The sequence below is a fragment of the Ambystoma mexicanum genome, chromosome 2q (assembly GCF_040938575.1).
Source record: "Ambystoma mexicanum isolate Mex_15411 chromosome 2q, UKY_AmexF1_1, whole genome shotgun sequence".
Lineage (NCBI taxonomy): Eukaryota > Metazoa > Chordata > Amphibia > Caudata > Ambystomatidae > Ambystoma > Ambystoma mexicanum.
In genome coordinates this window covers 461,966,259-461,990,485 of record NC_090924.1, presented here as the reverse complement: position 1 = coordinate 461,990,485, position 24,227 = coordinate 461,966,259, and the positions used below count along the sequence as shown (strand labels likewise).

At 48.2% G+C, this 24,227-nt stretch overlaps 1 protein-coding gene across 4 annotated transcripts in view; it reads left to right on the top strand.

The window, feature by feature from the left end:
• The window catches only part of RBM10 (RNA binding motif protein 10), a 464,414-nt gene that overhangs the window by 360,862 nt on the left and 79,325 nt on the right, over nt 1-24,227 (top strand). For all 4 annotated transcript variants that reach the window (XM_069647579.1, XM_069647578.1, XM_069647580.1 and 1 more), the window contains one exon: nt 156-236. In XM_069647579.1, coding sequence (XP_069503680.1) covers nt 156-236 — 81 coding nt within the window. The remainder of the gene's footprint in view (nt 1-155; nt 237-24,227) is intronic.

Sequence of the window (24,227 nt, the reverse complement as noted above, 5' to 3'; positions counted from 1 at the left end):
GAATAATAGTTACAGGTAAGTAACTTCTTTCTTCTATTACTCTTGCTACAAATGTCTGTATAATGGAATGCTTCAATCCATGCATCACTGACAACGTAGAGGTGTTTTTTTTATTTATTTTTTTACATTGTCATTTTTTATGTCATCTATTTTAGGGTGCGTTAACGGAGAAGCAGCAACAACCGCATCAGCAGAGTCCCTTTGACCTCCTAAGGCACATTGGTGAAGAGCGAGACGTGAGTATGCCCCTCACCCCCAAAGCTCAGATCACCTTAAACTGTGCATGAACAAAATAGTACAGTGATAGATGTGATGGATCCTTTTTCTTACAAACATTTCTATTAACCTAACCCATGGATGCTCCTTGCTCCCCCCACCCCTCTGGATTTTATTTTACACACTAATTCACTATCATTGATCGCCATTACAAGAATTTCAAGAGGTTGTTCCTATGCTTAAAGGGATTGGCATCCCAGGCTGTGGATATACTGCCGATTGTGACTTGTTAGCTTGGGCACCTAAAACATTGCAGAGATTAATCAATGCTTCTACAGGTTTTTATAACTGAACTGGGGTTGGCCATAAATGTTGCTAGAATGGATTTGTAATCTCTGGCTTGGTGGACAGATGTTAAGGTCACCCTTATTGTGAACGGGGAGCAACTTCTGGGAGTTTAGCCAAACCAATCAAGGCAGCATGGAGCAGGACCAGGGCTAAATTTCAGGTGAGGCGAGTGGTGTCAGGGGTCCGCAATGAGCCCACACAGTGAAACACCAAGGATTAGAATTAGTTATACAAGTAACACATTTATTATAGTACCTGAAAACACATGAAAAACTGCTACTAGGAAGTAACATTATCACACAATGCTAGCCAACTATACAACATATACACAGTCACTTAACTTGGTGCAGCACAATCCAATAGCTGAAAGGAAAGGCAAATGTCTAGAGATAGGATTGTAATTCCTGTTGTCAGTTGGTGCTAACTTTACAAGTCCAACGCTAAGTTGTATGGGGCATTGTGCCCACAGTTCAAAGTTCTGTACTGTTTGGCAAATCAAGGAAATGTTAGGTGAGGATTCCTGGCGATGTGGAGATGAGTCCAAAAGATAGATATTGTATTCTATAGAATACAATTGTCCGCAGCTTTCGTAGTGCTTTTGCGAACAAGCTATAGCAAAGCCACTAATGTATACGTTTCAAAAGTTAGGAATATTTTAAAGGGGGGGGGGGGCTAGGCATTCAGGTAAGTAAAGCTGTAACTCGCTTCCCGTACTAGGATTTCTCTTGGGACTTGGCAGGTCTTCAGTGGGTCGTCTGGGGTCACGTTTCCTTCATTGTCCAGCATGGGGTCTGGCATGCTCATGAATATTCCCTGTCAGGCTGGGAATCCTCGGTAAGAAGAAAGTTTCACTTTCACTTACAAACGGTCTTTCTCCTCCTATAAACCAATCAGAGATCTGGGTCGTACTGCACCCACCCAATGAATGCCCTCTCCCTAAGCCCCTCCTCTGGCAGCCATCTCCAGATATTTACTGCATGTTAAAGTACTTGTGTTTTGCTGAGAGCTTTTCTACGTTTCGTGCTTTTTCGATGAAAAGTTTCTATTTATGTCAAATAGAGCCTGTGTGCTCTTTCGTTCCTTTGACCGGCAAACAGGGATCCGTTTGTCCGCGTCTTTCAACACCCCTCAAGGGCAAGAATCATTGAGAGTTTCATCGAAGATTCCAGAAGGCCTTCTGGCCTACACCGCATGCTGGACCATGTCGGAGGAGAAGGAGGGAGGCTCCCTCTTCAAGCTCTGTCCTCCACAAACACGTGCTGATTTAGAGAAACTTATCAATTTCGAGTCCTGCCATTCGGGCTGACCTCCGCCCGAGGGTTTTCACCAAACATGATGATGATGGTGGTGGTGGTGGTGGTGGTGGTGGTGGTGGCGGCAGCAGCGAGTCTCAGGAGTGGGCGGGGGGGGATTCACATCTCCCCTACCTGGACAATTGGCTGATCAGGGTGCATTCTCCCGGGATCATCGCAACATTACCTGCCACTCTTCAGACTGGACTTCTCCCTCAATTACACGTCGTCCCATATGACACCTTCCCAAAAGCTCCATTACATGGGAGCTGTGATAGATGCATTCTAGGGAAAGAGCTCGCAACCCGAGGTGAGGGCTCTAGACATTTTTCAGATGGTAACCACATTTCAGAGTGACCAAAGTCTTCGACAAGGGGCGTGTCTTTTTTATTTATTTATTTATTTTGGTCCCTCCTAGTCACACATTCCTGATGTGTGCTCCATTTGAACCTTTGCACACGTATCTGTTAAGGTTGTTAACCTTTAAGACAATACTATTGGTAGCTCTAACATCAGTCCCTTGAGTGAGCGAGTTGCAGGTACTTTAATCCAAGCCACCCTTTACCATATTCCTGAAGGATATGGTTGTTATAAGGGTAAAATCCTCCTAACCAAAGGTAGTTTCAGAACAAACAAGGCTGCTAAATTACCCCTCTCCTAGTCTACCTTTAGAAGGAGTCAGAAGAAACAAACACAACTGGATAGATTATCTAATTCATCTGTCCAGGTAATTATGCCAAACGGGTGATCATTTAATAAACATTTTAATCTACATTCAATTCAATACAAAATCGTGCTGTGTGCTGTCCAAAAGGCATCACAAACATTTAAGAAGAATTTTATAAAAAGAACAATTTAAGGAGAAAAACAGTCCAGAATTATTGCATTTCTATACCAATATTAACTTGTGTTGGTAGGTGACATTCATAATTCATCACATTGACAACAAAATTTGTAACCAAAAAATTAATGATGGCAGGGGAGAACTCTTAATGTACAGCGTTAGCTGAAAGTTCGTTTGAAAAAAAGACAACTTAGTTTGGATGTCTACGGGATGTCTACATATGTTTCGGCTGAACAGATGCCGTCAACACCTTCCCTGGTGTTCCGCTGTTTTTATTATGGCCCTCTTCAGGACGGTATGTAGTTATTGGTGAGTTGACAGAAAAGTTCAGTATCAATCCCCAATGTCAGATAATTGTTAGAGACCAAGAAATGAAAGAAATTCATAGGATTGTTTAGATCGATAAATACATATTTTAAAAAACTGAATGGCAATTTTCATGAATTGTAGAAGTTTTTCCTTCTACAAAAGTTTATTCTACTGACCTTATTTAATCATAAAGTGGTTAGACTAGAGTGTTTATCATTTTACACCAGGATGTCACTTCCTTGTTGGTGATTGCATTTTGTGCGTTGATGAATTTCCTGTTTTCATTGCTTATTCAGGTTGGTAATTACTCAAAAGTTCTTCAAAATAGTAGCGCGGGACCTGTTGTAAGATAAGTCCCCCGTTTTATGTTACTGTGCATCTTTTATTACAAATTTCAGTTACCTGAGAAATAATTTTTCTGCGTTACCTACTGGCCTGCATAGATCCGGTGGACTTTTTTATGTATTGCAGTCGGTCGCTGATGACATAGGAACAGAAGTGGATTTATGACCTTGACACAGTAAAGAATGGTTTGAACTCCGCAGTGGAATGGGGTATTTTCTTTTAAAAAAAACTTTTTTCTGAAGAAATCTTTTAAAACATCTTAAATATCGGCCTCGGAGCCAAGTGTGGACAAACCCATGCAATTTCACTCATTCAACATGGCGGATGGAGGACAAAATAGTCCTTTTTCAGTGAACCTAGCACATCAACACGTGCCTACGTCATCAGCGACCGACTGCAATACATAGCAACAACGCAGGACTTTCAGATTAAACGCCGGCATTTCGAGAAAGAGGATCTCGGAGGATCTCTCCATCACAGATCGAATGCGAAGAGAGGTAAAAATTTAGATTGGGGCCACGATCTTTTCTAAATGAGGTATTTTATGCCCGCAAGCGTCAGTGTTGATCCACTCGTGAGGCAATCGTTTAACATAACTGAAACATCGTCCTTCTGTGTCTCCAAAACAGAGGAACCAGCGAGGCAAGATGGGGGTTCTTTTGAACTCTACCCCACTTAAGTGTGGACTTTCCAGCCCTATCTCCACCCAAATAACGGCGCAGCAATCTCTAAAAAGTCCGCCGGATCTATGCAGGTCAGTAGGTAACGGAGAAAAAATATTTTTCAGGTAACTGAAATTTGTAATAAAAGATGCACAGTAACATAAAAACGGGGACTTATTTTACAACAGGTCCAGCGCTACTATTTTGAAGAACTTTTGAGTAAGTACCAACCTGAATAAGCAATGAAAACAGGAAATTCATCAACGCACAAAATGCAATCCCCAACAAGGAAGTGACATCCTGATGTAAAATGATAAACGCTCTAGTCTAACCACTTTATTATTAAATAAGGTCAGTAGAATAAACTTTTGTAGAAGGAAAAACCTCTACACTAAATGAAAATTGCCATCAGTTTTTTTAAATATGTATTTATTGATCTAAACAATCCTATGAATTTCTTTCATTTCTTAGTCTCCAACAATTATCTGACACATCGGGGATTGATACTGAACTTTTCTGTCAACTCACCAATAACTACATACCGTCCTGAAGAGGGCCATAATAAAAACAGCGGAACACCAGGGAAGGTGTTGATGACATCTGTTCAGCCGAAACATATGTAGACATCCCATAGACATCCAAACTAAGTTGTCTTTTTTTCAAACAAACTTTCAACTAAGGCTGTAAATTAAGAGTTCTCCCCTGCCATCATTAATCTTTTGGTTACAAATTTTGTTGTCAATGTGATGAATTATGAATGTCACCTACCAACACAAGTTAATATTGGTATAAAAATGCGATAATTCTGGACTGTTTTTCTCCTTAAATTGTTTTTATAAAATTCTTCTTAAATGTTTGTGATGCCTTTTGGACAGCACACACAGCACGATTTTGTATTGAATTGAATGTAGATTAAAATGTTTTTTAAATGATCACCTGTTTGGCATAATTACCTGGACAGATGAATTAGATAATCTATCCAGTTGTTTGTTTCTTCTGACTCCTTCTAAAGGTAGACTAGGAGAGGGGTAATTTAGCAGCCTTGTTTGTTCTAAACTCCATATAAGTGGTCCCTACACTGCTTAAATTCCTCTAAAACAAAAAACATTCAGGACCTACCCAATTCTTTCCTCCTACCAAAGGTAGTTTCAAACTTTCGTGTAAGGCAGAAAATAGTTCTGCCTTCCTTCTATCCTCCACCTCATCCTGGTATGGAAGAGGAAAGGCTTCATAGGCGGGACCCTAGGAGAACGTTAAGTTTTTTACATCTCTAGTATGTCAAAGTTGAGAGTGGGTTGACCATCTTTTAAAAGGATACACAGTACACAAATTAGGCCACTCTGTTTCCAAACAGACCTTCGCTAGATAGATCATTCTTACCATATCTGAATGCAACAGACTAGCAGGCAAAGACCCTCCTGAAGGTTTGCGAGCTCATTCAACCATAGGCATCGCTACATCTACAGCCCTTCAAAGGGCGTTCCTGTTAGGAATATCTGTGATGCTGCAACATGGTCATCGTTACAAAGCATTCGCTGGATGCTTCCCATGCGCTAGACGTTGCCTTTGGTAAGGCAGTACTTGACTCTGCCCTGGAAAATACTTAATATTTCTGATGCTTGTGTAATCTTCTTAGATCATATGCTATGCATAGGCCGACATCTAGTGGAAGCTGCAGAGTATTACAGTTGTTTTTTGAAGCTCAAAAATGGGCGTCAAAATAGGGCGTACCAGTAATACTATCCCTATTGTGACTTCCCCTGTACCCATAATCCCTCACGCGTGTGGGTTCCTCAGATTGTTTTTTTCCGCCATCGTGAGTGGTTGCTAAATATAAGCGGAGTACATTTTCAGCGTACGCCGTCTAAATGTATTACGTTAATGTGTCTTCCTGTCCCTTTGCCGACGGCGTGATTCGGCGCAGTAAAGATTGAAGAAGACTCTGAAGCTGACCGTTGCATGAAGACTTAGACGGTGGCGCCCGGCCTTGGCCTTACAGTAGGGGGAATGGGGGGTGGACATAAACATGGATATTCCCACCTTTTACCCTAGTCGCCCAGCCGCCTACATACGTTATGAAGCATACTCCTTTTAAGTTCTGCCCCCCTTGTAATAGGAAGTTCACATGGTCCCACAAGCATAGGGTGTGTAACCTCTGCTTAAATGGAGCCCACGACGAGGTGTATTGTCGGGCCTGTAAACTACTCAGACCAAAAAACCCTCAAGGACAGGCGAAGAAAAGGTTGGGCCCACCACGCCATGCAGGCGAGGCATCCAACAATGGCGGCAACGCCGTACCTTCGGATGGCGAGGGCGACGGGGAGCCCCAGCTTTCCTCATTGCCAGCCCCCGACCCTAGTAGACAGGGAAGCATTCCTGTTATGGGGAAGACACACAGCGGCAAGGGCACCACGCTCCCCCACAAACGCACACCCTGCGGCGATGCGAGTAAGGTCGCACACCGAGAGTCGACGGTGAAGGGCAGATCATCTGATCCTTTGTCCTCTGGGCGCTCCGAGCGACCGCCGTATGACAAGCCCATCAAAACCAGTCACCCAACTCGATACTCCCCCGTCCGGCCACACAACAACAAAACATGCTGCGCTAGCTATCCGTTCGGCCTACATCCAGGGACGAGTCCTCCTTAACCGCCTCTTTGACCCTGAGCTCTAAAACATCATCTTCTAAGAGCAGGGACCTTAAGGAGAGAGACAGATCCAGTTCCTCTAGAGAAAGGACTCACTTGACAAGTAGAAGATTACAAAACCTTCTGCCCAACATAAAAGTATGCTCTATCAGGATACTGAAGAGACGCATCAGCCTGACCCTATCAATCTTGAGGAGGAGGAACATACCCCTTCTACCCCCACTCCTGCCTCCACCTACCCAGGGGTAATACCCAGTTCATCCAAATGGTCTGCAGACGACATTGAGTCATGATTCGCATGACTTGCCTAGCAAATTTCTTAGATAAACATCCTCCAATTCTGCAGAACTTGAACACCACGCCTCCCACTACACATGCATCTGTTTCAACATAACATCTACAGCCTCCGTTACAGACATCGGGTGTACCCTATAAAAATATCTCACCACCATAGAATTGGAGGCTGAACCACCGCACAAGACTCCTCGCGTCTCCTATCATCTTTATGATCAGGATGTAGGGGATGAGGAGTACTTAGAGGAGAGTGAAATCCCTTTTAGGGACATCGTGGGTTCCGACGACGGGGAAGAAGAAGACGACCAAGACCAAGAAAATTCTTGAGTCTGTAGTTTTGCAATGGACTCTCCAGTCCCACAAGAGCCTGGCCTACCTGACTCCCCTGTTGATAACCAGCCACTATTTAATGATACACTAATAAGGGTCGCAGAGCATTTCGGCATCGAAACACAAGAGGACCAACAGGACAAACATTTTGCTGAGAATGTTAGGCCGGCAAAAAAAACGGCAGCCCAGTTCATTCCCCTGCTCAAAATCGGTCCAAAGAAGGATCCAACCTTCCCTAGAACAACCTAACAATACCAGGGCAGTAAACCCTAGGATCGAAAAGCTCTTCAGACCTGCACCTTTTGACCCCATGTATATAAGGGGACATCTTCGACCTGACTCTCTGGTCGTTACCACCACCCACAGAGCTGGTACCCCTTGTCCTCCTCCGAAGCCCCTCCAGACAAGGAGATCCAACTCCACCTTGCTATCCAGCTATGACTGCACAAAGTGGGATAAGGTAAAGACATTAGAAGAGTCGGCGCCAGATCCACTGAAAGCAAAACACTCCCTTCTGGCTGCCGAAGGCGGAGCTACAGCAGGCGTCCTCTTAAAGCATAACTTTGACGCAGCTGACAACGCTGGGCGCGTTATTGCTGAAGCCACCATTTTAAAACGACATGCCTGGCTTAGACAATCAGGATTTAAACTTGACTCAAGCTACCCTACTAAATACGCCAGTGGAGCAAAACGTATTATTTGGGAAGGCATTTGAAGACGCCCTCAGGTCTGCCAAGGATGAATGAGACCCTTAAATCACTTGGTCAACTGACTAATAGACTACCACAAAGAGGTGGTATTAATTTTCGTCGCTTTCGGAGGCAAAGCGCGCAAAGTGGAACAGGATACAACCAAAACCAAGGTTCCTTTTGTTATACAAATCGACAAGCCACCCAGAGTTAGCCCAGCGGTCAGCGCAGGGCCCGCAGAAGAGGGAGAGGTTACCCCACCAGAGGTGGAGGGACACCCTCTAAGCAGTGACGCCCCGCTACGGGTCCCCTCCCATGCCTACCCAGTCGGGGACGAATATCGTTTTAAACCCAAACATGGGAGGCAATAACATTGGACAAATGGGTGTTCTCGCAAGAAGAACAATTTATCCTGCTAGAAGAGGTGAAAGCTCTGCGCCTCAACGACGCCATCGAGCTTGTGCCACACAGAGGTAAACAAGGGTATTTATTCAACATACTTCCTTGTTCCAAAGAAAGATATGACCATGCGCCCGGTATTAGACCTGCACCCTGCAAACAAATTTGTAAAACCACAAAAATTTGCCATGACAACGCTACAAGAAGTAATCCCTCTATGAAAAAGGGGGGATTACATGGCAACATTGGACTTGAAAGATACCGATTTTCATATCTGAATGTTCCCAGCGCACAGAAGATTCTTGCGATTCAAAGTAGCAGACCAACACTATCAGTTCAAGGTACTGCCCTTCGGTATAGCCTCGGCTCCAAGGGTGTTCACTAAGGTACTGGTGGTGGTGGCAGCACACCTACGCAAAGAGTCAATCCCAGTGTACCCTTACCTGGAAGACTGGCTGATCACGGGAGAAACCTACCAGCTTTGCAAGACAAACACGCGAAGGACAATAGACCTTCTCTTCCAATTGGGCTTCTCAATAAACGAGAACAAGTCAAGTCTAATACCAAACACATCAAAACGATTCTTAGGAGCTGTATTAGATACAAAGACAGGCTTAGCCTACCCATCCATGGAAAGAGTGCAAAATACGCTTCGGCAAATACCCCAGTATCAAGCCGGTCTCTGGATAAGCGTACGCAAAGCAATGCGCCTGCTGGGTATGACGGGCATCAAGCATTTACCTAGTCCCCCACATGCGCCTGCGCATGCAACCAATGCAGGAATGGTTGGCGAAACAATGGTCTCACGCAAGTGGTCAGTGGGAGGATCTAGTGGTTGTTTCGCCAACACTGGTTCAGAACTTAGCTGGTTGTCAAGGGAAAATCTACTCAAGGGCAAACCCTTCCACGAACCGGAAGCGCAAGCAGTCATCGCGACGGACGCGTCCCTTTCTGGGTGGGAGGCTCACTATCTTCAGCACACGGCCTGTGGTCACAAGGGACTGCACAGAAACACATAAATGTTCTGGAGTTATTGGCAGTCCTGAAAGCCCTACAAGCCTTCAAGGAACATCTAACGAATATGTTGGTACAAGTCCTAACAGACAGCACAACCGCGATGTTCTATGTCAACAAACAAGGGGGTACACACACTCCAAATCTGTCCAAACTGGCACAGAAATTATGGAAGTGGGCACTCAGACGAGGGATGAAACCTGTCCTCCCAACATGTTCCAGGGATACTAAACACTAGCGGACTCTCTCACCAGAAGAGCACAAGTGGAAACTACACAGACGTCATAGACCACATCTTCTCTCTTTGGGGTTACCCCTCTCTAGACTTGTTCGCTACAAGAGAAAACGAGCAATGCCCAGACTTCGCGTCCTGGTTTCCCCAGCCACTCTCCAAGGGGAACGCCCTATGGATGAACCGGTCAGGGATATTTGCTTATGCTTTTCCCCCCCCCGACTCCATTAATCAGCAGGATAGTGAATAAAATATGCAGGGAACAAATGACACTCCATCCTAATTGCTCCTATGTGGGTGAGACCACCGTGGTATCCACATTTGAGCAAGCTGGCGATGTGCAATCCTATAAAGCTCCCGTACCAGGTCAACCAGTTGAATCCACACGGGGGAGTAACGTTACACCAACACCCTCACTTTTTGAACTTGGCAGGATGGCTCCTGAAGTCAGAGTTCGGACACCTTAAGCTTCCACAACAGTGCATGGTCATCCTAAAGGAAGCACGGAAACCAAACACTAGGCACTGCTATTTCAACAAATGGGAACGATTTGTCATTTGGTGCCAATCTAAACAGATCAACCCCATAGAGTGCATGCCTTCACACATTCTTACTTACATGCTCCACCTGTTGAATTCAGGGTTGGTCTTTAATTCTCTTCAAGTCCACGTAGCAGCTTTATCAGCATACACCACCTCTCAAAGTAAAATCTTGTGGTGGAAAGTGCCAGTCATCAAAGCTTTCATGGAGGGAGTGAAAAGAATACATCCTCCAGTCTCTAACCCCCTGCCTGGTTGGGATTTAAACGTAGTGCTATCAAAACTCATGGGAGCCCCCTTCGATCCTTTGCAACAGGCTCCCCTTACAGACATTACATATAAAACTGCCTTCTCCAGCATGGGGTCTGGCATGGATTCACATGCTCATGAATATTCCCCGTTGGCAGGCTGGGAATCCTCTGTAAAGAAAAATCAGTATCAGTTTCGTTTCTGATCTGTCTTTCGTAGTAGTAACCAATCACTGATCTCTGCGTCATACTGACCACAGCCAATGACTGCCATCTCCCTAAGCACCGCCTCTGGCAGCCATCTTCAGATTTTTACCGCACGTTCAAGTGTTGGGATACTCGTTCTATTGTTCTCGAGCGTTGGTGCTTTTTTTCGCGCTTTTTCTTAGGAAAATTTTCTCTTTCGGTCAAAAGAGCCTCAAGCTCCACCGTTTCTTTATCCGATCAACGGGGACCCGTGTCGGATTCTTCTACGCCCCTCAAGGGTGAAGATTTCGTCGAGCCACGCTTTTGGACGTCTCCAGAAGTTTCTCAGGCCCTTCTCGAGCATGGCCCAGGAGAAGGGAAGCTCGACGCCCGGAAAGCTGTTCAGGGTCTGCCCTGAATGCCAGCTTCAGAATGTCTTTAAGGAGGACGAACACTCCCTTTGCCTTTACTGCCTGCACGAAGACAAGACACACGTGAAGAAGGACTGTGCGTTTTGCTGCAATATGTCGGAGCGGACCATGAAGGACCGCCATCAGCGTCTCGCCAACAGGCTGGAAGGAAAGAGCCCGTCAGGCGAGAAGAAGTCGTCCGAGCGGTCTTCTAAGTCCTTCGAGGGCGCCCCGGCGACGGGGGTCCAACAGAAGGCCAAGCACCGAGAGTCCGCTGGCACCGGGAGCGCCGAACGGTCGGGCTCTATGGGCGCCAGGCTGGGCGCATCCTCCCCGGCGCCATCAAGCACGAGCCAACGCTCTGGCTAGGGTAAGAGGAAGGCCGAGCACCCGGCGAAGCTCCTGGAGAGACCCCGGTCGTGCTCGAAGGCTCCATTGGAGGGAGCGCGAGGTGGTGACCCCCCCAAGGAGAAGGCGGTGAGCGCACCTAAGGTGGTGAAAGCCTTGATCCATCCGGCCAAGGCCTCTATCGAGACAGTCGCGGCGGCCCTGGCTCAGCCTGTGGGAGGCCACACCAGTGGTGGGGACCTCGGGGCCCAGAATCTCCCTGCCACCGCGGAGGGAGTCCTCTTTCATGCCCATCGACAGGACCCCCGTGAAACCTCCGACGGAGAAGAAAAAGGGGGGGCAGGAGGTCATCGTGGATTCGGCCTCAACCTCTGAGGAGGAGCTGATCGAAGTTTTAGGCCACGGCGCTGGCGTGGAAGACCATCCTGTCGGGAGGGACCCCGACATGGGAGACGACGAGAACATCGAGGGTGCCGACAGGGCTCCTGATCGCCCGTCGGAACCCCCTCAAGACAACTCGGCGGCCATTTTGTTGGCTATACAGTCCTTATGCTCGGAGATGAGGACAAGACTGCCGTTACCACCAACGGAGGAACCGCTCCCGACGGGGGACTCGGAGTCAGGCCCTTCTGGGAGCCCTCCTCTTAAGAGAAGAAGGATTCATCCTCCACCTCCTTTTCAACCATCGCGCCCTGCTCAGCCCTCCTCCCCGTCCACGACACGTGGGGATGATACGGGGACTGACACGGCCTCGACGGGTACAGGCGACGAGGATCTCCCGTCGTCGCCTCCCACCCAGGCTTCCCCGCCCGACGAGATTGGATCGTTTCACTCCATGATCGACAGGGCGTCCGAGCTTGTCCAGCTCTGCCCAGAAGAGAAGAAGGAAGGTTTCCTTTATCAATGGCGCGAGACCAAGAGGAAGATGGTCCTCGCTGTACCTCTACTGGACGATATCTGGGATGAGGGTCTCTCCCTCCTCAAGAACCCATCCACAACGCCGGCTAGAAGGGATCGGTACGAGAAGAAGAACCGGGTCCCGGACGCAGCCCCCTTGTGCCTTCGGGCCCAGCCGACCCCGGACTCGGTCGTCTCCGCGGCGGCCAGGAAGAAAGCAGGGGGGGGGGGTCGTGGCCTCTACGTCAACCTCCCCGCCGGACGGCGAGGGAAAGAAATTGGACACGATGGGATGCGGAGTCATCTCATCGGCAGCGACGACGATTAAGGCTGCCAACGCCTTGGCTATCGTAGCCCGCTACGACAGGGAGTTGTGGTACAAACCGGCCCCCCTGCTGGACTTCCTACCAGAGGACAAGAGGGCGGAGGCCCTAGAGATCTTGCAGGAAGGAGAAGTGGCGTCGGACCACACCATTACGATAGCGACGGACATCGCTGACACTGGATTTTGCCAGTTGGGCAACGGCGTGTGCCTTAGGCGGCGTGGATGGCTCAAGGCTACTGACTTCCGTCAGGACGTGCATACCAGAGTCTTGGACATGCCGTTCGACGGGAGCAACCTGTTTGGGAAAACAGTGGACGATTCCCTTCAAGGCGGACACAGAGACGGCCCGGGCTCTTGGTGTTCTCCAGCAACGACGGCCGCCCTTTCGGAGCGACAGAGGCAAACAGGGTGCCTCCAAAGGTTCCAGCGGCGGATTTTCCACCTATCGTCAAGCGGCCCGTTCGTCGTCACAGGAAGCCTACAGGGGACGAGGCAAGTCGGGCAGACCCCGCTGTCGCCAAGGAGGACAAGGCGGCAAAGCCTCGTCGAAGCAGGACTGAACCGGCCGTGGGGTCGGGCCCCCACCGAAGCACCCCGGTGGGAGTCCATCTCCACCGACCGTTTGGTGCTGGACGCCCTGGCACAGGGTCACGCGCTCGAGTTTCTAAAGAGGTGCGCGTGCGTCCCCTCTGTGGCCAGGAAGGAACATCACGTCCCTCAACTTCTTTTGGAGGTAAAGGCGATGCTCATGAAGGGCGCCATCGAGCTCGTCCCAAAGAGGCTTCGGGGCTCCGGAGTTTACTCGAGATACTTCCTCGTGAAGAAGACGGGAGGATGGCGTCCCATCCTGGACCTACGATGACTGAACAAATTCATCAAGGCACAGAAGTTCCGGATGGTCACCCTCCAACACGTCCTGGGTCAACTGGAGGAGGGCGATTTCCTGTCGTCGTTGGATTTGGAGGATGCCTACTTCCATATCCCCATCCTAAAGGGACACCGAAAATTTCTCAGATTCGTGGTCCAAGGGCGTCACTACCAGTTCAGAGCCCTTCCCTTCAGATTGAGGTCGGCACCCAGGGTGTTCACCAAGTGCCTCGCACCAGTGGCGGCGGGGCTGCGCCTAGAGGGGATCCACGTCTACCCCTACCTGGTCGACTGGCTCATCCGAGCAAAGACGAAGGAGCTTGCCGTGGAGCACACGACAAGGACCGTCCAACTACTCGCGGACCTGGGATTCTCCATAAACTACGCCAAGTCCCACCTGGTGCCCGCGCAAGACGCACTGTTTCTGGGAGCGAAGCTCGACACAGTGTCGCTTCTGGCCTCTCCGTCGGAGGAAAGGACGAGGGCCATCTTGGGCAAGGTGCAGCGGATGCTGGTTGCGGACGCGGCCATGGTGAGGTCCATCAAGTCCCTCCTCGGAATGATGTCTTTTGCATTGATCTCATCCGCCTGTGCAGGCTCCGGATGTGCCCGTTGCAGGAGTTCCTGGACGCGCGCTGGATCCAGACGGGCAGCTTCGAGGAGAGGATCACACTCGACTAGAGTTTCCGACGAGCGATCCGGTGGTGGGGCACCCGTGCGCATCTGACGGCGGGCATGGACTTGCAGACCCCGGGCCACCAGAAGAGTGAACACGGATGCCTCCCTGGAGGGGTGGGGAGCGCACACCGAAAACCTGCACGCGAGGGGTCTTTGGCTGCCGGTGGAGAGGGCCCTCCATATCAACGTCCTGGAACTCCATGCAGTGTTTTGGACCCTCAGGTCTTTTCTTCCGTCCCTCAAGGGCAAGGTGGTGAGGATCTTCACCGACACCACCACCATGTTCTACATCAGGAAGCAGGGCGGTACCAGATCCCCAGCCCTGTCCAAGGAGGCACAGGATCTGTGGCATTGGGCAGTCGCCCAAGGGATGTTTCTGGTGCCATTTCATCTGGCAGGAATAAAAAACACCATCGCCGACTCGCTCAGCAGAGAGCTGCGCTCATGCCACGAGTGGGAACTACGACAGGATCTAGTGGACCGCCTCTTCCGACGGTGGGGCACACCCCAGATCGACCTGTTCGCGACAGCGACGAACTCCAAGTGCGGGAGGTTCGCCAGCAGGTTTCCCCAGCCGAGGAGCATGGGCGATGCTTTCTCGTTCCCCTGGGAGGGCCTGTTCCTATATGCGTTCCCTCCATTGCTGCTGCTGATCCGGCTCATCAACCAGCTCACGAGGTCACGGTGCAGGATGATCCTCGTCGCACCTGCGTGGCCGAGGCAGATATGGTTCCCGGACCTTCTGGACTTGTCAGCGTCCCCGTCAATCAAACTGCCAGTGGACGCCGATATTCTCTCCAGGGAAGGAGGCGCAATCCTCCATCACGACCCGAAGTCGCTGAACTTGCAGGCCTGGCTCCTGCAGCGTTAGAGTTTGGAGGTTACGACATACTAGCCGACTGCAGAGAGGTTCTTGCAAAGGCCAGGGCGTCCTCAACTCTTAAATGCTACGGACACAAATGGAAGAGGTTCTCTGTCTGGTGCCATGCACAGAAGATTAACCCTCTACGGATTACGGCTCCCCAAGTACTGCCGTACCTGCTGACGCTGGCCAAGGCTGGACTGGCGCACGCTTCCATCAAGATTCATCTTGCTGCGATCTCCCGATACACCAGAACCACGGGACGGTCGTCTTTGTGGTCTCATCGTCTGGTGAAAGAATTCATGAAGGGACTGTTCAGATTGTTCCCGCCGGTGAAGGCCCCTGCCCCTGCGTGGGAGCTCAACGTGGTGCTGACCAAGCTCATGGGACCTCGGTTCAAGCCTCTGCACTCGGCTCCGTTGAAGTTCTTGTCGTGGAAAACAGCGTTTCTTGTGGCCATCACCTCCGCACGACTGGTGGGAGAGATCCAGACCCTTTCCTGCAAGCCCCCGTACTTGACTTTTCACGACACGAGGGTAGTGCTCAGGACGCACCCCTCCTTCATGCCCAAGGTGCCGTCGGACTTCCACCTCAACGAACCCTTGGTGTTGCCTGTTTTCTTTTCGTCGCCGGCTGAAAGGACTTTGCACTAGCTGGATGTGGCTAGAGCGCTGAAGTTCTACGTGGACCGCACAAAGTGTTTTCGGAAGACGTCACAACTTTTTGTGAACTTTGGACCGGTCAATCAGGGGAAGGCTCTCTCGAAGGCTTCCATTTCCAGATGGCTCTCCGGCTGTATCATGTACTGCCATCGGTTGGCAAACCGACCGCTGCCTGGACGTCCGAGAGCCCATTCCACCAGAGCGATCGCAGCTATCACGGCGTTCCTACCTGGTGTGCCCTTGCTGGACATCTGCAGGGCTGCTACGTGGAGGTCGACGCACACCTTCATGGAATTCTACTGCGTCGATCGGGATTCCAGGAAGGAGTCTAGGATCGGCCAAGCAGTGCTGCGCAACCTGTTCGCCTAAGGTGAGCCTGGTGTGGCGGTAAGAATTGCTTAATGTTGAGTTTTGATGTAATGCTTAATGTTGAGCCTTTGCCACCTCCCGTGGTTCTGCATGTGTGTACTGCTATGTATTCTTTTATTCATGAGCATGTGAGTCCATGCCAGACCCCATGCTGGAGAAGGAACAAGTTACTTACCTGTAACTGTTCTCCAGCATGGGTCTGGCATGGATTCACATGCAAACCCTCCCGCCTACCCCTCTGTGGCTCTTCACTTGGTCATACTGCCTCTTCACGTGCTACCAAATCTGAAGATGGCTGCCAGAGGCGGGGCTTAGGGAGATGGCAGTAATTGGCTGTGGTCAGTATGACACACAGATCAGTGATTGGTTACTACTACGAAAGACAGATCAGAAACGAAACTGATACTGATTTTTCTTTACCGAGGATTCCCAGCCTGACGGGGAATATTCATGAGCATGTGAATCTATGCCAGACCCATGCTGGAGAACAACAGTTACAGGTAAGTAACTTGTTCCTTCTTGGTGGCGATAACTTCCATAAGTAGAGTCAGCGAGATCCAAGCCTTGTCAGTGCAAGACCCCTTCTTTGTCATACATAAGGACAAATAGGTTTTACGGACTCACCCTATGTTTTCACCTAAATTTATTTCTAAGTTTCACATGTCTATTGAGCTCCCAGCCTTCTTTCAAAGGCCCACTAGTTCAGCTGAGGTCAAACTCCACACACTAGATGTAAGGAGAGCGGTTCTCTACCGCGTAGATAAAACCAAACTGCTTAGGAAGACGGATCAACCGTTTGTCTCCGTGGCTACATGCAGACAAGGCGAGTGCGTTTCAAAGAGAGCAATCTCCAGATGGATAGTCTAATGTATACAGTTATGCTATTCATCATCACAAAAGACACTGCCTTTTACACCTAGAGTCCACTCCACAAGGGGCACTGGGGCTACGTTGGCCTTTCTTGCAAATGTACCATTAGACCACATTTGCAAAGCAGCTACATGGAGATCAGGTCACACCTTCACTCAGCACTACTGCATTGACACGCATTCCAAGACAAATACACAGGTGGGATAAGTGGTTCTAAAACATCTATTTGCCGGTACTCCTTCTCACAACCCACCACCTTCTCATAACACTGCTCGCTAATCCATGTATAGTATGTGATCTAAGCAGATTATGCAAGCATCAGAAGAAATACAGCACTCGCAGCAATTGTATTTCTGGTGCTTGTATCTGCTTAGATCCACATGCGCCCACCCTTCCTCCCCTGACAGAAGGTGCATAGATGTTTACTTGAGCTTTCCATGTATGTATGTTTCTGGGGTTTTATCTGTTTAGGAACTATGTACTCGCACTACTCCTCATGCTACCTCATGTCAGAAAAAATACAATCTGAGGAACCCACACGCGTGAGGGATTATGGGTACAGGGGATGTCCCAATAGGGACAGTATTACTGGCATGCCATATTTAGACGCCCATTTTCAAGTTTCGAAAAACTAATACTCTACAGCTTCCACAAGATGTCTGCATATGCCTAGCATGTGGATCTAAGCCGATACAAGCACCAGAAATATGATTACGGTGGGTAATGTATTCCATGCATTCTACACCCTCCTCCTATCATAAATTCTGCTTTGGGATTCTGTCAAAGATGAGCAATACTTTGGAGGACACAATCTATTTGAGAAAAAGTTACTTACCCTTGGTAACATACCTTCGACTGGATGTTCCTCCAACGTATAGCTCAACCTATCCCTCTGTAGAATTTCTCATGCTATTACAGCTTCTGTTCCACCAAGGCTGAGTACTATCATGCCTTTATTTATGGGTATCTGTGCTACACAAGGAGGGAAAAACAGAACTGAGGCCAATGGGCACAGCGCAAGCTACATATATCATCCAATGACGTCACCCTCGACGGAGGCCTTCGAGGGACATCGACTCGACGCCACCGACTCCCGACGCCCTGTGCCGAAATATTTTTCTGAAGCTGGACATTGCATGTCAAAGATGAGGAATACGTTGGAGGAACATCCAGTCGAAAGAACGTTGTAGTGTAAGTAACTTGTTCTTTTGTGTTACATATTTGCTCCCTTCTGAGGAAGGCTTATTGAACTGACTGTTTAATAAATAATTGTTTAATCAAGAAACCTTGAGTGTAAGAGTTTATTTGGATACTTGTCACTGTGAAACTCAGTGGTGTTGGAACCCTACATCTCACATTCATCTCTCTTGAGATGATCCTGGCTGCTCAGTCACTCTACCAACTTGTGTAGTACATGCTTATACCAAAGGTTGAGTTAACTATTGCCAAGAGGACAAGGCTGGTGCAGTCTCCCACATGGTACTGCATACAATCTTGCCTAACCGGAGACTATGGTCAAGGCGGCCAACGCCCAAGTGATCGTGGCCAGATACGACTGGGAGCTTTGGTACAAGATGGCTCCACTCCTGGATTTCCTCCCCGATCACCAACGGGTCGAGGCTTTAGAGATTCTTCAGGAAGGCGAGGTGGCGGTGGACCATACCATCACTGTGGCCCTAGACATTGCAGACAGTGGCTTCTGCCAGATGGGAAACATGGTTTGCCTTCGTCGTTGTGGCTGGCTGAAGGCCACCAACTTTAGACAGGAGGTCCAGACCAGGGTCCTGGACATGTCGTTCAACGGAGACAACCTTTTCGGGAAGGCTATCGTCTAATCCCTCCAGGACATCAAGACCGACATGGAGACGGCCCGTGCCTTGGGCAAACTGCAAAAGCATCGTACGTCCTTTCCTTCCTCTGGAGGGAAGTCTAGTAGATCTTCGAAAGGTTTCGTCGGGGGCTCATCCTCTTCCCACCAACCCTCGTGTTCCACGACCCAGGAAGCAAACGGTGGTCGCTCCAAGGTCTTCGGAGTTGGCTGCCGTTGTCAAGGCTACCAGGGTGGCACGCCAACCTCCAAGCAGGACTGAACCGGCCAAGATATTGGGTCCCCACACCTGCACACTGGTGGGAGGCCAGCTGGCAAACTTTGTCGGCGTGTGGGAAACCATCTCTATCGATCAATGGGTGCTGGACGCTCTCGCCCACGGACACACTTTAGAATTTCAACTGAAGTGTCCGCGAATACCACTGGTGGCTCGACGGGAACACCACATGTTAGGGAGAATTCTCATAAATGTGCCAATTCCCTCTACCTTGGAGCCCTCCAGCTCTTTTGCTAAACTTGGGACTTTGAACTTTTTCATTCTGTTTGTTTTTTTTCTTCGATTATGGAGTTTTAGACCACTGCATAGGGGTTTAAATGCCTTCTTTCAGATAAACTGTTTCCCTGGGAAATAATTTTGCAAAGGTAGCGGGCGCCCCTCTCTCGAAAGAACAGACTTGATAACCTGTTCAGTGGTTATTAACCACTTGAGAGTTCGCAGCCACTGCTTTTACTCACTGCGCCTTTCACAGATGGGAAATATCCATTTGCATATCAGTCTTTGTCCTGCCAAGGGCAGTCCAGCACCGAAATGCAATGGCAATTCCAACCTGAACGAGAGTACCACCAGCAACCCCATACACGTGTTTCACCCTTGTTGGGGATCATCAGTGAGGTGAAGCTGATGCCTCTCTAAGCACAGTGAGAGGGAGACCACGTCTGGTTGCCCCCAGGAGACCTAGGGTTACTAATCCCAGGTTCCTTGAAAAATAGTTTTGCAAAGGTAGCGGGCGCCCCTCTCTCGAAAGAACAGACTTGATAACCTGTTCAGTGGTTATTAACCACTTGAGAGTTTGCAGCCACTGCTTTTACTCACTGTGCCTTTCACAGATGGGAAATATCCATTTGCATATCAGTCTTTGTCCTGCCCAGGGGCAGTCCAGCACCGAAATGCAATGGCAATTCCAACCTGAACCAGAGTACCACCAGCAACCCCATACACGTGTTTCACCCTTGTTGGGGATCATCAGTGAGGTGAAGCTGATGCCTCTCTAAGCACAGTGAGAGGGAGACCACGTCTGGTTGCCCCCAGGAGACCTAGGGTTACTAATCCCAGGTTCCTTGAAAAATAGTTTTGCAAAGGTAGCGGTAAAATGAAATTGACTTTACTAGTCGTTTTTAAATTCCTAGACCCAGCACACCCTATCTTACAATAGAGGGGTTACTTAGTATCCCCTATGTCTAGATACTCATGGCCTCTCGCCCACTATACAGGTCTCAAATTTAGCAGAGGTTCTGTCTTCAAATTGCATTGTAAGGATTACTGTGGATTGACACTGCGATTAGGGGCTCACGCCTCATAAAATAACAGTGAGTCCTAGCTGCGCCCCTCAGTCGCCCCCTTTAGCTAGTAGATATCCTTAAACCCACATAGCTAGCTCACCGCAGTGAACCACGTCCAGGAAGACGGGCAGTAAGGACAGCCACTGATAGCACCCAACTATATAACCCCCTAACCGCCTCCCCTACCCCTCTCAAGACGGCGACTAAACGAGTCGGCAACACCAGCCGAAAAGAAAAACTACAGATAGATCCCAAACTGGTAGTGGACAACCCCCACATCCAGTACTACACCACAAGACAACCGAGCCAAAACAAAACAAATCGGCGTCAGCAAACAAATGGACTAAAACAACTCTCTTAAAATGCTGCGCAAACGACCCATACCGAGGGAAAGAAAGAGAAGAAAGAACAAACACTCCGGAATAGCAACAAAGAACCACAACAACTACAGAACGCACCCCCACAGACGGGAACAAAAATGGAACCAACACAGGGAGAAGGGACAAATCCCTCTACTTGACTCCATACCTCGCCGACAACTGGTCACCACAACAAATTCACGCTAGAAGCAGCAATATCAAACAACCAAACGCAACCACGCAGAAGGATGACCAACACTAGAAACAACAAAAACATGGTCGATGCAATAACACCCTACATCACCAAAACAAGAGGAACTTCCAATCGACACCCACAACTCCTGGAAGACGAACCTGATGAAAACAAAAATCCAAGACAGAACCTAGAAGAACTCTTTGACGACACTGACACTCCTACACCAAGCCCTCAACAAGAGATCGACCAGAAAGGAAACCTCAAAACCAACCAGCAGACGATCCCAACAAAGTCCAAACCAAACTACACCTCCAAACTCCAATGCAATCTAATAAACACAAGATCCATGTCAAAACAGATCTTCGACCTACGTGATGACAACAGCATTGACAACCTATTCATCACAAAAACATGGCTGGACGACAACTACAAAATCACACTCCAAACTGCCTTCCAACCAACTTCAAATGCCTTCAAATAAACATGAAAAACAAAAGGAGGAAGCATCACAAAAGCATTCAAAGAACACCTGAAAATAAAAACAGACTAACCGCTCAACATCAACTGTGAAACCATGGTATACACCTAAAAGCGAGCACAGAAACCAACATCACATTCATCCTGGTGTACAGACCACCGACATATGATGCAAGCTTTGTCGACAACTTCATAGAAGCCATCACCAACATAGCCATGAAGCACGAACATCTAATCATCCTGGGGGACTTCAACATCTAGTTTGAAGACAGTCGCGCCAAATCCCTAGACTCACTGATTGGACAACTCATTACCATGAAACTATGACAGCTAGTCAAAGGGGCAACAGACTCGGCAGGGCAAACCCTCAACGCAATTTTCGCCAAGGAAAAACCTATCACCACGGCACTGCTCATACAAATACTGTGGAGTGACCATCTCATTATCCCATTCGTGATCACTCGCCAACTCAAGTCTACATCCAACTCCCTAAACTCACAACCGTCACAAAAAGAAACTGAGCAACCTATTCGAACTGGAGATGACCAAACCATCAACTACAGAACTAGAGCTAGCTGGTCTAGACTGGAAAGCAGAGCTACTACACAAATGGATTGCAGATACCATTCACACCTTCAAAAAAAAAAGCAATGGCAAAATGGTTCACCCCACTACTAAGCTCCATGAAAAAAGAAAACAAAAAGATGGAACTGGAATGTAGGAAAGAATACAACCCAGACAAACAACCCTCCAGAAACCAATCAATGCACACAAGAAGGAAATTCAAAAGGCAAAGAGAAGGCATTATGGTGACAGAATCACCAATGCCACCAACACACATGATGAGATGAGAAACCCACCAGGCTGCTACAACACCCCAAACCCCTCAGAGAAACTATGCAACGACCTGGCAGACCACTTCAAGAAAAAAATCAATGACATCCGACAAACCATACAAAACAGACCAACCATCCACAACACACAACCAAACGAACCCAACACAGAACCCACAGCACAAACTCCAAAACTTTCCTGAAATATCAGCAGAGGCATTTGCCATGTTGGTAAAACACAGCAAGAAAGCAGGATCCCCCATGGATCCCTGTCCCTCGGACATCTACAAATCGATCCTTGCACAAGGAACGCCAGCAGAATATTACAGAAATCTTTTGAATCTATCACTAGCAACAGGAACTGTACCAAGGATCTTCAAATCAGCATATATCAAACCACTTTTAAAAGTGGTGATGTAGAAGACCTCCAACTACAGGCCGATTTCAAACATTCCCTACCCAGCAAAACTCCTTGAAACCTACGTATACAAACTAACCCAAGAACATGTAGAAAAACACCACCTACTAGACCAAGCTCCAGTCTGTTTTCAAACCCGCAAGAGGAATAGAAAAAGCACTACTATCCATCTGGGACAACCTAAAAACTAACGTAGACTCAAACACAACCTCAGCGCTTATTCTACTCGACCTCTCCGCAGCCTTTGACACAGTTAGCCATGACACCCTAACCAAAAGACTAGAAGACATAGGCATAACAGACACAACACTGCTCTGGACTAAATCATTCATAGCAGACAGAACAGAAACCATATGGATTGAACCCTTCAAATCCACCCCCCGAGTTAACGACTGTGGAGTGCCACAAGGATCCTCACTATCACCACTGTACTTCAACATCTACCAGACTCTAGTCATCCGAATCTTCAAAAAATACATTACATGCTACAACTATGCAGATGATACTCAAATCATCTACAAAATCGAAGACGCCCAAGTCGATCACTGAACCCTAATCGAGTGTCTGAAAGAAGTCTTCAACTGGATGAATGACAATCTGAAAATCAACCCAGTAAAGAAAAATGATCATATCCAAAGAGCAAGAGAACGAAACCGCCATCCCATGGCCAACGGAAATGGGAACCGCACCTTCACCATCTACGGTAGTAAAAAATCTGAGTCCTGATGGACAACACCCTAACCTTAGAACCAACAATAAATGCAATAGTTAAGAATTGCTTTTTCCTCCTCCACATGGCAAGAAGAATCCTACCTTTCCTCTTCTTCACGCACAAAACACTCACAATTGTCACCCTCATCATGTCAAGAATCTATTATGCAAACAGCCTCTACCTTGGAATAACAGAATACCTCCTGAAGAAACTACAACGGAGCCAAAATACAGCAGCCAGACTCCTCAAACTATCCAGAAGAGACCACATGACTCCTGCCTTAAACACTACACTGGCTCCCAGTAAAACATTGTATCACCTTCAAAACAATTTGCATAACACACAGGGCAATCAATGGACCAGGAGCAGAATTCCTACAAAAGAAAATAACAATCTACAAGCCAACAAGACTCCTCAAATCAAGCAATTAAATCCGCCTGGAACAAAAACCATACTGTAAGAAAAAACTTGGAGGCACCTCCTTCTACCACTTGGCTGCAAAAACCTGGAACAACATCCCAAAAGAAATAAACACCAAAGATCACCTAAAATTCAGGAAATTACTAAAAACCTGGCTCTTCAACACCACATACTCAAACTGAAAACCGATGCAACAGAAAGGAAAAAGGATGACTAAACTCAACAGGACACTGACAACACCCAGAACTGACCAAGAAACTCCCACCACAACTAGGCAGGTAACGCCAAGTCAAATGGAACACAAGCGACACCCATTAGGACAGATTCAACAATCCCAGCCAACATCCTCACTCTCCCCATAATTGCTACCAGGTACCACACTGTTGTAGAGTTATCTGAATGTTCGCAATCGCCACACTCAAACTAAGTTCTGGAAATTAGCAGGTACACTGGCCGTATGAGTGGAAAAGGAAAGCAGGTAAGGTTATGAAGGCCAGATGTGAAAGAGACGGCGAGTACTGGACAAACCCAAATCAGGCAGA